The sequence below is a fragment of the Ranitomeya variabilis genome, chromosome 5 (assembly GCF_051348905.1).
Source record: "Ranitomeya variabilis isolate aRanVar5 chromosome 5, aRanVar5.hap1, whole genome shotgun sequence".
Classification (NCBI taxonomy): Eukaryota; Metazoa; Chordata; class Amphibia; order Anura; family Dendrobatidae; genus Ranitomeya; species Ranitomeya variabilis.
Genome location: NC_135236.1, coordinates 69,535,077 through 69,551,292, shown reverse-complemented (window position 1 = coordinate 69,551,292; position 16,216 = coordinate 69,535,077). Strand labels below are relative to the sequence as shown.

Sequence of the window (16,216 nt, the reverse complement as noted above, 5' to 3'; positions counted from 1 at the left end):
CTTAAATGTGTGTGTGTGTGTGTGTGTGTGTGTGTGTGTGTGTGTGTGTGTGTGTGTGCAGGGCAGTTTCTAGCCCAAAAATGACACAGGGCGAGAGTAGGAAATTTCTCCCCCCCCCCCCCCCCCCGGCACCGAAAATAATAAACATTATTTTTGTGGGCTTGAGTAATAAATAGAGAGCAGGCTTGTATCTTCCCTTTTTTTAATAAATTATAATTTGCCTTTAACTTATATAGAACTTGGGGAAAAGGGACAAGTATGCTAACGGTGAGAACAAAGTTGTAGGTAAATAATATCTATTAATTATTTTGGAAACAGATCCTAAAAATTGTAGGTTGCAGATTTATGAGAAACTGACTCTTCTAGATTTAGCCGCTGCAAAAGCATTAATAGCTTCCGAATAATTCAGCTTTTCTGCCAGTTCATTTTCTATTGATAAAATAGCAAGAGATGATAACCTCTCATCTGTCATTGTGGTACGAAGATATGTTTTTATCAGCTTCAGTTTGCTAAAGCTTCTCTCACTGCTTGCAACTGTAATCGGAATAGTTAGTAATATCCTCATGGCAATCCATATGTTTTTAAACAGGTCATGAGAGTGCGTGTAATTTATGTGCTTCAAAACCTCCAGTGGTGTTATAGAAGAATTTGAAATCATTGGCTGAATATGTTTTAATTCTTCCAGCAATTCATTGCCGTCAATGTCACATTGTAGTTTGTCTACCTCTGCAGTATGGCTTAGCATATTTTCCAACGATTTGCACATATTTTTAAGTTGTTCTTTTTCTGGCAAATCTTTAATGTTGTATAGAAAGCCCCAACATTTATTATGCTCAGACAGTTGTGAGAAACGCCTCTCCAGTGATGCAACCATGTTATCTACAAGAGGGTAGAAAACAGAAATCTTAAAATGTTGCTCTGCATCTGTAATTAACTCATCCTGACTTTCATAGTCAAACAATTTTTTTTTTTTACTGGGCCTTTTATTTATTGTAAATTTAGCTTCGATGCCCAAGTCTGTAGCCATTTCAGTGGCCACGGTCTTTGCAGATTCATAGCCAGAATCACGATATTCTTTTACAAATATGGTACACTTCTTCAACAAATCGTTGCATCGAGTCATCTCCATATTTTTTGACTGCATAGATTTACTTACGATTTGTACCTGAAATAAAAGGTCATACCATACTACCAGTGTGATTAGAAAGGCAAAGTCTTCCAACATCACTGACAGTGACTTTGCTTCAGAAGCAAGAGTGGGATCATCAACCTTTTGCTCCAAATCTAGGAGAGCCTCGTGAATTTCCGGATATTGATAGCGTACTGCCTTTAAGCTTTCAACACGGCATTCCCAACGAGTAGCACATACCTTCTTCAGCGTAAGATGCTTCACATGTTCACTTATTATACACCATCGTTTAGAAGATGATGCAAACAGGTTATAAAGCCTTTGTAACACACCGAACAGATTTACAGATTTTACCGATGATTTGGAAGCGTCACCTATAACCAAGTTTAAACTATGGCATCCACAGGGGTTAAAAAATGCCCGAGGATATTTTTTTAAGATTCTAGCCTGAACTCCTTTTTGCATGCCTATCATGTTGGCACCATTGTCATATCCTTGTCCTCGACAATTGTTCATGTCCAGGTCACATTTACTAATCTCTTCTAAAAGGAGATTGGCGAGACTTTCCCCAGATGTATCAGTAGCAGGACGATAGCCAATAAAATGTTCCTTTATTGCTACGTGATCATCATCTATATCAACAAATCTTAAGGTGTATGACAACTGTTCAGTGTGACCTGCATCTTGTGTGCAGTCCAACATTATTGAAAAATACTTAGATCTTTTGGCTTTTTCTAGAATACATTTCTTCACCTGAGAGGCCATCAAGCAGATAATTTCATTTTGAATTAAATTTCCACAGTAATGTGTATGGATTTCCTGGGAAGTAATTCGTTTTAAATGATCTCTCATTACTGGTTCAAATTTTCCAAGAAGCTCTATAAGCCCAAGGAAATGTCCATTATTTGGTGTAAACAATGTATTTGACGATCCTCGAAAAGCTAAATTATTGGTTGCCAGGTATACAGTTACTGCCATAACTCTTTCCAACACTTCTCGCCAGCGGTTATGTTCCTGTGTAATCTGGGTTTGCAAATCTTTATCAATTCCTGTATTTTTTTTAAGATTATTCTGTGCATCAATCCATGCATGACGTGAATTTACATGTGCAGCAGACAATTCATGTGTAGATAGGTATTCCCCAATATGTATTCCCCAATATCGTATGGATATCGCTGGAACGTCACGGATCGTGCCGTCGTAGCGACAAAAGTGCCACTGTGAGACGGTAGTCTTAGTGTGAACAGGTGCCCTAGAGTCACCAAATCATATACAGTCAAGTAAATTCTTTCCTTTCCTCGCTGAGAATAAACATCGCAACAGGTCCATTACCCCTCCACAGATAATAATAATAGTATATGCCATAGTATAGTATCTGCCACAGTATAGTGTATGCCACAGTACAGTATATGCCACAGTATAGTATATGGCACAGTATAGTATATGGCACAGTACAGTATATGCCACAGTATAGTATATGGCACAGTATAGTATATGGCACAGTATAGTGTATGCCACAGTACAGTATATGCCACAGTATAGTATATGGCACAGTATAGTGTATGCCACAGTATAGTATATGGCACAGTACAGTATATGCCACAGTATAGTATATGGCACAGTATAGTATATGGCACAGTATAGTGTATGCCACAGTATAGTATATGGCACAGTACAGTATATGCCACAGTATAGTATATGGCACAGTATAGTATATGGCACAGTACAGTGTATGCCACAGTACAGTATATGCCACAGTATAGTATATGGCACAGTATAGTGTATGCCACAGTATAGTATATGGCACAGTACAGTATATGCCACAGTATAGTATATGGCACAGTATAGTGTATGCCACAGTATAGTATATGGCACAGTACAGTATATGCCACAGTATAGTATATGGCACAGTATAGTATATGCCACAGTATAGTATATGGCACAGTATAGTATATGGCACAGTACAGTATATGCCACAGTATAGTATATGCCACAGTATAGTATATGGCACAGTATAGTATATGGCACAGTATAGTGTATGCCACAGTATAGTATATGACACAGTACAGTGTATGCCACAGTACAGTATATGCCACAGTATAGTATATGGCACAGTATAGTGTATGCCACAGTATAGTATATGGCACAGTATAGTGTATGCCACAGTATAGTATATGGCACAGTATAGTATATGGCACAGTATAGTATATGGCACAGTATAGTATATGGCACAGTATAGTGTATGCCACAGTATAGTATATGGCACAGTATAGTATATGGCACAGTACAGTATATGCCACAGTACAGTATATGGCACAGTACAGTATATGGCACAGTACAGTATATGCCACAGTATAGTATATGCCACAGTATAGTATATGGCACAGTATAGTGTATGCCACAGTATAGTATATGGCACAGTACAGTATATGGCACAGTATAGTATATGGCACAGTATAGTATATGGCACAGTACAGTATATGCCACAGTACAGTATATGCCACAGTATAGTATATGGCACAGTATAGTGTATGCCACAGTATAGTATATGGCACAGTATAGTATATGGCACAGTACAGTATATGGCACAGTATAGTATATGGCACAGTATAGTATATGGCACAGTACAGTATATGCCACAGTACAGTATATGCCACAGTACAGTATATGCCACAGTATAGTATATGGCACAGTATAGTGTATGCCACAGTATAGTATATAGCACAGTATAGTATATGGCACAGTATAGTATATGGCACAGTATAGTGTATGCCACAGTATAGTATATGGCACAGTATAGTATATGGCACAGTACAGTATATGCCACAGTACAGTATATGCCACAGTACAGTATATGCCACAGTATAGTATATGGCACAGTATAGTATATGGCACAGTATAGTATATGGCACAGTATAGTATATGGCACAGTACAGTATATATGCCACAGTACAGTATATGCCACAGTATAGTATATGGCACAGTATAGTATATGGCACAGTACAGTATATGGCACAGTATAGTATATGGCACAGTACAGTATATGCCACAGTACAGTATATGCCACAGTATAGTATATGGCACAGTATAGTATATGGCACAGTATAGTGCATGCCACAGTACAGTATATGCCACAGTACAGTATATGCTTGCCACAGTATAGTGTATGCCACAGTATAGTGTATGCCACACGTGCCCTGCCGCTTCCTGGTATATGAGCTGAGCAGAGCACTGTATGTGGAGGCTCCGCCCCTTCCCGTGACATCATCGCTGACAGGAGCAGCGGCAGGCTGCAGAGGCTATGTGCTGGGCTGCAGGATGAGCCCGGGGGCTGTATACCGTAGCACAGAGGTGTCACGTGTCCTCTCTGTGACGCCATGAGCCTGTACCCACCGTGTACTATCACAGGAGTCTCCGTCCTACCTGCTCCTCCATATGCTAATAATGCGACGCGAGGCGATGATCTGACCGCTCAGCTGTCAGATTTGCAGCTGAGTTCGGGCAGGGCGCGCCCGCGCTCAGCACTGAGCGCGGCATCCGCGCCCCTGACAGCCCTTAAACAGCAGCAGCAGCGGGCAGGGGACCACCGGGGCCCGAGGCCTCTCCTGCGCCCCCCGGCCCCACGGCGCCCCGTGTGGCCGCCCTGCCCGCCCTGTTGAAGAAACGGCCCTGTGTGTGTGTGTGTGTGTGTGTGTGTGTGTGTGTGTGTATGTGTGTGTATGTTGGCCTGCAAGCTTGTTTGTTTGTCTTTCAATGTTATTGCCTCCTGCTGTCTTAAAGGGACCCTGTCACCCCCCCAGGGCGTTTTTAAGTAAAAGAGCCACCTTCAGCAGCACTAAGGCTGCATTCTATGAAGGTGGCTCTTATGCTTAGAATCCCTAGGAACGGTGAAATAATCACTTTTATAAATTTTGCGCCATACCTGTATTGTGTCCCGGAGGTATGTCTTCTCCCCTGGTGTCAACCGCCTCTGAGACGTCAATCATCCCCCTGTGTCCTCCGGGCGCCGCCTCCTCTCTTTGTCGTTATGCCACTGGCGCCTTCGTGTAGCGGAGGCCCCAGATCCCGCCCCGCAGTGTGTTATGATGTATTCACACTGCGGGGCTGGGAATCTGGCGCATGTGCAGTGGAGCGGGTCACCGTGCTCCATTGAAGATAGAGCTGATGTCTCACGAGATTTGTGAAGTCTCACTAGACTTCGGCACTATCTTCAATGGAGCACAGTGACCCGTTCTACTGCGCATGCGCCAGATTCCCAGCCCCGCAGTGTGAATACATCATAACACACTGCGGGGCGGGATCTGGGGCTTCCGCTGTTCGCAGGCGCGATCTACTTACATCACTTGATGTAAGTTCCAGGGCAGCGCGCACGGCGCATGCCCGAGAAATAATTGCAGAGCGCAGGCGCCGGTGACGGCACAAGACAGAGAGGAGGCGGCGCACGGTGGGATGATGGACGGCTGCGAGGCGCTTGAGTCAGGGAGAAATCATACCTCCCTGACACAATAAAGGTATGGCGCGAAATTTATAAAAGTGATTATTTCACCGTTCCTATGGATACTAAGCATAAAATCCCCCTTCACAGAATACAGCCTAAGGGTACCGTCACACAGTGCCATTTTCATCGCTACGACGGCACAATCCGTGACGTCGCAGTGTCGTATGATTATCGCTCCAGCGTCGTAGACTGCGGTCACACTTTGCAATCACGGCGCTGGAGCGATGCCGAAGTCCCCGGGTAACCAGGGTAAACATCGGGTTACTAAGCGCAGGGCCGCGCTTAGTAACCCGATGTTTACCCTGGTTACCAGCGTAAACGTAAAAAAAACAAACAGTACATACTCACATTCCGGTGTCTGTCCCCCGGCGTCTCAGCTTCTCTGCACTGTGTAAGCGCCATAGCCGGAAAGCAGAGCGGTGACGTCACCGCTGTGCTCGCTTTCCGGCCGGCAGGCGCTCACAGTGCAGAGAAGCTGAGACGCCGGAGGACAGACACCGGAATGTGAGTATGTACTGTTTGTTTTTTTTACGTTTATGCTGGTAACCAGGGTAAACATCGGGTTACTAAGCGCGGCCCTGCGCTTAGTTACCCGATGTTTACCCTGGTTACAAGCGAACACATCGCTGGATCGGTGTCACACACAACGATCCAGCGATGTCAGCGGGTGATCAAGCGACGAAAGAAAGTTCCAAACGATCTGCTACGACGTACGATTCTCAGCGTGGTGTCTGATCGCAGTAGCGTGTCAGACACAGCGATATCGTAACGATATCGCTAGAACGTCACGAATCGTGCCGTCGTAGCGATGAAAATTTCACTGTGTGATGGTACCCTTAGCGCTGCTGACGTTGGCTCTTTTACTTAAAAATGCCCTGGGGGGTAACAGGTTCCCTTTAAGTTAGTTGATTGATTGTTAACCAGTTAAGTTTGACCTAGATCTAAGAACAAACCTTCCTAATTCTCTAGACAGAGCTAAGGGGAAGGCACTTGTGTAAGAAAAAATTTGTGCGGATTTCATCGAAATACCATATTTTTCAAGGCGCCAAGGCACTTAAACATGGCAGTTTTACAGAGCAGGAGACAGAAAAGACATTCAAAGAAACTTGTTCTTAGTTAATTTGTTCTGCAAAACTTATTCACACTATATATTCGTATAATTTATGTTCTAGCTGCTGCGTTCACTCATATCTACCACCCTTTCACACACTCTGCGTACTCCATCCATAGGAGACCCTTCTCTTACCCTCTCCTATGTACAGCCCCCACACTCTTTCCACAATCCTAAACCACACAGATACATTCATTCCCAGCATACAACACAAAAAAGCTCTCACAAATCACTTAACCATCTGCTCATTCTATTCTCCTCCTAGTAACAAAGAGATATCTCTCCTAACTCAGACCCTTCTTGTAATAGTAAGCTTATCTCCTTCCCTGGTACACTAACAAACCCTGGGGATCTTATTAATATTCTTTGCATTCCTTCTGTCTCCTTTAACTGTGCTCTCTGGAACTCATGGTCATCATGTAACAAACTCCTACATTCATTATTTTTTCCATTCAAATTCATTTAAACTTCTAGCTCTTACTGAATCCTGGATCCAGCAGTTGGACACAACCGCCGCTGCTGCTCTCTCGTATGGTGGCCTACATTTCTCACATAACCCCAGATCTGAGAGCAGACCAGGTGGAGGTGTCGGTCTGCTCCTTTCATCACAATGTGATTTTCAGGTCATCTCCCCAGTACCCTTATCGTAAGTTTCCACTTTCCGGATTTATAGCACTTTGGACGCAGCAGATATCCGCTTCGTCCAAAGCGCTGCCTGCTTTTGTATGTGCGGTGATTCCGCTTATGTTCATTGAACAAATGCGGAATCACCGCATCCTATACATTGGACTGTGTAATTTATTTTGTGGTGACTGAGCGTCTCCGCAAGGTAAATAGACATGCTGCGGTCTATGAAGACGCGCCGCATGTGCGTATACCCAAGTCTGCCACCTGCGTCTTTGAACGCATAGAGGAGATGGGATTTCATAAAATCCCCTCCACTATGCTGTAACATCTGGCCGCTGCGAATTGGACACTGCGCTGTATGCAGCATCCAATCCTCAGCGTTTCCTGACCGTGGAAACATGCCCCTACCTATCATCCCTTAATAATAATTTTATTTATATAGAGCCAACATATTCCACAGCACTTCACAATTAAGCAGAGGCACACTGTCTTGACTTTTCCTGCCCTATTCCCTGTGAGTGGCGGTGATGTATCGCCCTCTGGGCCCCTTCAGTCAGTTCTTCGATCACTTTGACAACTGACTTCCACACTTTCTATCCTGTGATCCCCACCCTAAACATGGGGAACTTTAACATCCTTATTCATAATCCCCTTTCCCCTTCTGCCCATCCTTTATCCCTAACCTTTCTCAACTTACTAACTCTCCTACACATGAAGATGAGAATACTCTGGAGTTGACCTTCTCGCGCCTCTGTTCAGTGTATGACTATACTAATTCTCCTCTCTCGCTCTCTGACCACAACCATGTTTCCTTGTCAATAAATCACCCCACTCAGGACACCTCCACTTACCACATTTTAGGATATAGCTGTCCGAGCACAGTTTCTCCTTATTGTTATGATTTCTACCATGCACTGATAACTCACTATTATTTTACTGATGCCCACTTCCTCCAAATTATGGAGTAGAGGCAGATTCATTCAAGGCAGATCTCTGTGCTCCCGATGGTCAGACCCCTGACGATCAGCATGTTGTCCCCTACTCAGTGAATAGGGAATAATTTGCCATTTTGGGAATAATCCTGTGAACTCACATTGGAAACCACGATATAAAATGACTATTTACTATGGAAAATTACATTAGTTGCTTATTCTCCACTATGAATTTAGGAGAGTGTTCCCATCCATGACACCAGTCGAGAGGATTACGGTTGGAACCACATCACCGATATCCATAGAAGTTCTATTCCTAGTCTGGCCATCACTAATCTCTAACCTCGCAGGTCCACTTACTGGTGGTGTGTCCATCAACACGGTCTTGCTCTGCTCCATGGCGGCCTGTTTCCTCTCTGCTATCAGCAGGTTGTATGTTTATCCCAAGTCCTGATCCACCGTATATACCTGGACCTGTAGTCGCGTCATTGCTGTGAAGTGTTCTCAGCCTCTATTACGACAGTTTACTTATACGTGAAAGTATTTAAGAACAGACATACTTCTGACATTTAAGAGGTTTCACTAAAACATTTTCTACCAGAAGATGCACTTTGCTTAATGATTTTTATTCTGCAATCAGCAGAGTTTTCTTAACCCCATATTTCCTTGTCTAATACAGTACATGACATCCTATGTTCCTGGCATTTGCATTGCTACTATTCCAAAAGGTCTCAGATGACAAAAATCTGTCCACCCAAGGTAGGCACTGGACTGCCACTAATAATAATTTTTATTTATATAGCCCCCATATTCTTCAGCACTTTACAATTAATTGGGGACATGCACAGACAATAAATTCAATAAAAGGTAAGTTATTTTAGGAGTGAGGGTCCTGCTTACAAGATTACAGCACTGATGAGGTGAAGTCAGTATCAACAAGTAAACATTTGCATCCAGGTAAATTATAGGTGACCTATTTTCTAATTGAATCTTTTCTTTCTTTACGTCTCCATCTTGTCCAGAATCCATGATGACTTTTCACATCCACATCTCATTCCTGCAGTCTTCCCTCTTCTCCAGTCTTCTGCAGCACATCCTAAGGCTGGAGTCACACACAATGGAGTGGCCCCCAGACGCAGGGCAGTGGGGTACTCGGTACCGGGTCCCTTGGTCTCGGTTCTAGGGGTGTCACGGTGGCCCGACCCGGTCCGTGGCCCTGCTAAGGGGCGCCCAAAATGAAGGTGTAGGTGAAAGTTTGGCAAGTGTTCGTGACGCCACCTGTGGTATTCAGTCAGGGTGACCGACGCTGCTAGGGGTCCGCTGGGGTGATGGAATGGCAGCTAGATGGTGTAACTTCCCACAGGTGAAGTATGTCCCCAGGGCTTCCCTTAATGAGTAGATGGTGATGGTGTAGGTCGCCGTAAATGACGAGGACACAGGGTTGCAGTCTCTTTACCTCTTTACTGAAGGCTTCGGCATCCACAATCCAGAGCACTGCTAACAGGGCTGGCTGAGACCGGCCGGTCCGAAGGCACATCCAGAGTTCCCTTTGCAGGTGGAAATCAGTGCCTACCTTCTAGCGCCTGTGTGTTGTAGTACTTCCCTGCTGAGCACCACGGGATAGTCCTCACAACTGTCGTGTATGTTTCTGTTCTTTCTATCCGTCCCCCAGATGGTTTGGATAGGACGACCCGTATGAGGGGGTAGGCCTGGAGTTATTTTATAGGGACCCTAGAGACGCCCCTCTCCCACAATTGCCTCCGTTGTCTTCATTAGGTGTAAAAGGTGAGACAGCCAACCTAGAGTTAACTGCCCTGCTGTAGTTCAAAGTAATGCGTGGAGTCTATTACTTCCTCGGCGTTCCGGCCGCCGGCTACGCGCCTCAGAAGGATGTTGCCGATCTCGGGGCACGACTCCTCCTGGTTCTATCTCCTTTGTGCTGTGATCTCGTTTCTCACTTCTCCACAATATACTTCGCTTCGTGTCCTTTCTTAGGATGCCGCCGCAATGAGGTGCAGGCGCGGCTCCGTAACGATCTGTCTCGTGCTAGGCCACTGTCAGGATCCCACCCCTGACAGGGACCTCCCTGAGTCTTCCCAAGTAACCTCTCTTTCACTAGATGTTACCTGGGCAAAACCCAGTCAGCTTCTCTCTAACTTCCTATCCAGCCCCCAGTTTTACCAGATTGTGAGGAGTGGCCTAATACATAGAACTTTGTGCTCCCCCTGGTGGCCGGAGTGTGAAGTATAATGTGTGACTGTGATACCTGGTCAGGTGAACTCCTTTAGTGCCATCAGACGTACCATCACTCCCCTTAGTGGCGGAGCATCAGTACTGCAACGACCAGGACTCTGGGGCGCTGCACAAACACCTCGTGACCCCACACATAAGCAGCTTACTTACCTCATCCAGCAGCACCATGGCAAGTTGGCAACCAGCACAGCCGAGTCCTGCAATCCACGGAGGTCCCGATCATGTGACCCCTGACTCCTCCCCTCCTGTGACCTCATCACAGGTCCTGTGCGCACAGAGCAGCCAATATGTGGTGTAAGGCTCTGCGGGTGCAGGGATGACCAGCTGATACATTGCACACCTCCCAACCAGTGTGGGACATATTTGTCCCGGCCGTGACAGCAGGGGAGACTGTCAAAATCATGACAGTCCCGCTGTATCCGGGACGGTTGGGAGGTATGCTAAACCTGTAGATAAATTCCCAAAGGGGTACAATTTCCAAAATGGGGTCCTTTGTGGGGGATTCTTCTCTTCAACACTTAGGGGATCTGTATATGGAGTCCACAAACTATTCTAGGAAAATCTGCGCTCCAAGAGGCAAATAGCGCTCTGGCCCTCCTGAGTCTCGCTGTGTGGCTAAGCTGTCCTGTACAGCCACATATGGGGTATTTCTACATGCAACAGAAATTGTGGGACACATTTTGGTGCCTTTTTTATCCATTTCCCAGTGTGAAAATGTAAAATCTCAGGCTAAAACAAAGTTTTTGTAGTAAAAACGTAATAATTTTTTCTTCACTGCCCAATGGTTTAAAATTCTGTGATCCACCCATGGTGTCAATATAATCACTGCACCTCTAGATGAGGTCATTCAGAGGTATAGTTTGTAATATTGGAGCTTCTGCTGTTCTGTCACCTCATGTGCTCTACCAAAGTGGCATGGCACCCTCAAACCAGTCCAGCAAAATCTGAACTCCAATATGGGGCTTCTTCCCATCTGAGCTTTGCACTGTACATCAAAAGTAGTTTTGCCCATATATGGGGTATTGGTGTACTCAGGAGAAATTGCACAACAAATATGGGGGTCCATTTTCTCTTGATATCCTTGTAAAAATGAAAAAAAAGTGGGGCTAAAACATTTTGTGGGAAAAATATTTATTTATTCATTTTCACAGATCAATGTTGTAAAATTCTGTGAAGCACCTGTTGGTTCAAGGTGCTCACCAAACATCTAGATAAATTCCTTGAGGGGTCTAGTTTCCAAAATGGGGTCACTTGTGGGGGGTTTCCACTGTTTAGGCACATCAGGAACTCTCCAAATGCAACATGACACCCGTAGAACATTTTATCAAAATCTGCATTCCAAAACATCACTCCATCCTTTCTGAGCCCTGCCTTGTGCCCAAACAGTAGTTTTCCCCCACGTATGGGTTATCTACGTACTCCGGAGAAATTGCACAACAAATTTTGGTGTCCATTTTCTCCTGAAAATAAAAAAAATTGCAGCTGAAATACCATTTTTGTGGAAAAAATGTAATTTTGTATTTTCACCGCTCAACATTATAAACTTCTATTAAGCACCTGGGGTTTCAAGGTGCTCACCATACATCTAGAAAAGTTCCTTTAGGGTCTGGTTTCCAAAATGGGGTCACTTGTGGGACGGTTTGCCCTCTTTAGGCACATTAGGAGCTATCCAAACACGACATGGCATCTGCTAATGATTCCAGCTAATTTTTCCATTCAAAAAGTGAAATGGTGCTCCATCCCTTCCAAGCCTTGCCATGCGCCCAAACAGTAGTTTTCCTCCACATATTGTGTATCGGCATACTCAGGAATAATTGTACAACCAGCTTTATGGTGAATTTTCTCCTGCTTTACTTGTGAAAATAAAAAAAAATTGGGGCTGAAAGAACTTTGTTATGGGGAAAACGTTATAAAGTTCTGTGATGCACCTGGGGGTTCAAGGTGTTCACCACACATCTAGATACATTCTTTGATGGGTCTAGTTTCCAAAATGAGGTCACTTGTGGAGGGGGTTCCACTCTTTTGGCACATCAGGAGCTCTCCAAACACAACATGGCATCAGCTAATGATTCCATCAAATTTTGCATTTAAAAAGTGAAATGGTGTTCCTCTTCGGAGTCCTGCTGTGCATCCAAACACTAGTTTTCCTCCTCATATGGGGTATCGTCTTGATCAGAAGATATTGCACAACAAATTTTGGGATTCATTTTCTCCTGTTACCCTTATAAAAATAAAATTAGATGTAAAGTAAATTTTTTGAGAAAAAAAGCTAAATGCTCATTTTTCCCTTCCAAATTCTTTTAATTCCTGTGAACCACCTGAAGGGTTAACATACTTCTTGAATGTGGTTTGAGCACTTTGAGGGGTGCAGTTTTTAGAATGGCCGCTCATTCTAAAGCAAAAACTGATGGCTAAAAGATGTCGGGAAAGACGACGAAAAAAAAGCAAAAAGAAAAGTTACTTCGGGACACAATGACAACTGTGTCCTGAAGCGTTTTCCGTCTGAAAAACTCCATGGAATCAAAGAAATCGTGTACACACACCCTGTCAGTGCCTGCCTATACCCTTTAGATAGAAGTTAAGACCACCATACACATTAGACTAGATTTGGCCAAATCCGCTGATACCAACAGGTTTCCCTGACAGTCCAATGTGTATGAGGGCCTCTGACTGACGATTATCAGGGACATAAGAATCCAACTTTCCTGGATTCAGACTGTAGAGCCTTTTGTTCTGCCGGGAAACCTGCGCACCATGTGCAGGCCCTGGGAGTAGGAAGCCGCTACAGGAGATGCCACCGAGGTGGTATGTCGGCGTCCCTGATGGGAGGACGGAGAAGGACAATGCAGGGACGCTGGAGCTGGCGTTACAGATTTGAAGTGTAGTGAGGTCATCATACCTGCTGCACTAAGACATCAGTCGCCGAAGAATGATGGAGGAGCGTCAGCTGACCCTCCCTCCTCCATCATTGCTTTCAACTATATCGGCATCCAGGTTGTCAATGCAGTTGAACGTGGGATGATGGGTGGGTGGCTGCTTATCCTGCCACCATTGGCAGTACCCACTGGTACCTGTGTACCTAATATTGTGTTTGTTGCAGGAGTTTCATAATTCCATCTTGAGTGGTCATCTTGGGGTCACAGCTACACAGAAAGCTATTGCTAGATTCGTTTGGTGGCCTTCTATGAATACTGACATGAAAGATTTTTTATCCGCTTGTGAAATTTGCACACGCACTAAAGTCCTAAAGTCTGTAATAACTGTCTGGTCGGGAAATTGACTCCATTGCCAATTCCAGAAAGACCGTGGACTAATCTGTCCAAGGATTTTATCGCTAAGGGTACTTTCACACTTCCGTCTTATGGCCTACGTCGCGATGCGTCGTTTTGGAGAAAAAAAACGCATCCTGCAAAGTTGCCCGCAGGATGCGTTTTTTCTCCATAGACTTGCATTAGCGACGCATTGCGATGTATGGCCACACGTCGCATCCGTCGTGCAACGGATGCGTCGTGTTATGGCGGCCGCGACGCACAAAAAAACGTTCAATGTAACGTTTTTTTGTGCGACGGGTCCGCCATTTTCGACTCTGCCCCCTCCTCCTCGGAACTCACAATGGGAAGCGGATGCATTGTAAAACTACATCCGCTGCCCATGTTGTGTTAAATTTAGCACAACATCCGTCGGTACGTCGGGCCGACGGTTTGCGACGGCCCCGTACCGACGGATGTGTGAAAGTACCCTAATTTGCCTCTATCTGGTGGGAAGACTGTTATTTGGGTGGTGGTTGACAGATTCAACAAACAGGCACATTTTGTTTATTTGTCAGGGTTACCTAATACTGAGACACTATCCAGATTGTTTATTTCTCATATTGTAAGGTTACAAGGGATCCCTCTTAACATTGTGTCTGATACGGGACTGAAAATTGTCTTCAAATTCTGGAGAGCTTTTTGTAAAAAAAAACCTGGGGATTGACTTATCATTTTCCTCTGCCTACTACAATGAAACCAACGGTCAAACTCAAAAGGACAAATCAATCTTTGGAAAAAAAGGTAAGATGTTTTGTTGCTGCTCAGTAGGAGGACTGGTCTACATTCTTACCTCTTGCTGAGTTCACCTTTAACAGTCGGATCAATCATTTGATTGGAACGTCGCCTTTTTTTGTAATTATGTTTTTCATCCTCATTTTGGTGAATTTTCTAGTAAGTTCTGAATGTCCTGGGGTGGAGGTCACCATACAGAAACTTGGGGATGTCTGAAGGGAGTTTCAAAATAATATTGGGGCCACTGTGATTAGACAATAATGGAAGGCCGATAGAACATTTTCAGCAGATCGTGTCTTTAAAGTAGGTGATAAGGTTTGGTTGTCATCTAAAAATACTAAATTTAATACCGTTGACGAAATTGGGTCCGAAGTTCATTGGTACTTATGAGATTCTGGAGGTGGCCAATCCTGTGGCTATTAGGTTGAACCTTCCTCCATTTCTTAGCATCCCTAACTTCCTCCATAGATCCCTGTTAAAGGAGTTTGTCCCCTTAGTTTTATCTCCTTCATCCCCGCCCCTCCGTTTTTTGTCAATGGCTATTTAGAGTATGAGGTACAGAATGTTGTAGATTCTTGGAAGGTCCAAAATTCCCTCCAGTACCTCATCCCTTGGAAGCGATACGGCCTGGAAGAAAGTTCCAGGTTCCAGCTCGAGACGTGAAGACCGATCACCAGGTAAGGGTTTTCCATTCCAGATTTCCTGTGAAACCTGGGGGTCAAGTGGACCCTTAGAAGAGGGAGTTCTGTCACAATTCCACCATCACAGGGTCCTAAGGACGCTGTGAGTGACAATTCAGCCGTCCTCTAGGATCAGGGGCGCGCTGAGCTGTCAGGATTGTGAGTAAAAGCTCAGCTGACCAATCTAGGTGTCGCCTGTTCTGTGTGATTACCTGGTTATTTAACTGTCTGGCAATGATTAGAACATTGCCAGTTGTAGGTTAGCTCAAGTGGTGTATGTTTGCTCTGAGTTCTTATATTCTGATCTTTGTTGCCTGACCTTGGTTTTGCCTTTGACCATCTGTTTGCCTTTGTTTACCTAGCACCCCCCTTGCCTAGCAATTCTGACCCCAGAATGTGCCTAACTACATCTTTGTCTCACCCTGCTGTTTATGACGTTACCTCCTGGCTTATGACCTCGGACTCCTTGACTCACGGTTTGTACGTGAGAAGTAACTTAACATCACAATCTCACTGGGAATGACTGGACACTGAATCATATACTCTAACCAGGGCTACCGAATGGGTAACAGTAAATGCATGCATGGATATTTAGAACCTTATGAGTGGACTTCTTACCGCAGGACATGATCATGTCTGTAGCCATTTTGATGTTCGTGCTTCTGGCATTCCTTTAAGCATTTGGCTTGAACATCGGCAATTGATGGAGATGGAGAGTAACCTGTAGCCTTCTTGAAAGAGTCAAACACTTTCGATAGATGATTTTCACTTACCCAATATACACAAGTGCTACACAAACAACACACAAGTGTTCTGAATGCACCTGAGTGCCGAGCAAACACACAATCAGACCCAAGAGATATTTACTGACTTCTAGGACCACTCTACAGAGAGACAATCGCCCTCCACCCTCCTGGAACTAGTCACCTTCTTCTTACCTTAT

The 16,216-nt window shown here is 44.6% G+C and overlaps 1 protein-coding gene across 1 annotated transcript in view; it reads right to left on the bottom strand.

The window, feature by feature from the left end:
* SFTPC (surfactant protein C) overlaps nucleotides 1-16,216 on the bottom strand; it is a 31,415-nt gene that overhangs the window by 5,952 nt on the left and 9,247 nt on the right. Inside the window, exon 3 of the mRNA XM_077262145.1 lies at nucleotides 8,658-8,808. Coding sequence (XP_077118260.1) covers nucleotides 8,658-8,696 — 39 coding nt within the window. The 5' untranslated portion in view covers nucleotides 8,697-8,808. The remainder of the gene's footprint in view (nucleotides 1-8,657; nucleotides 8,809-16,216) is intronic.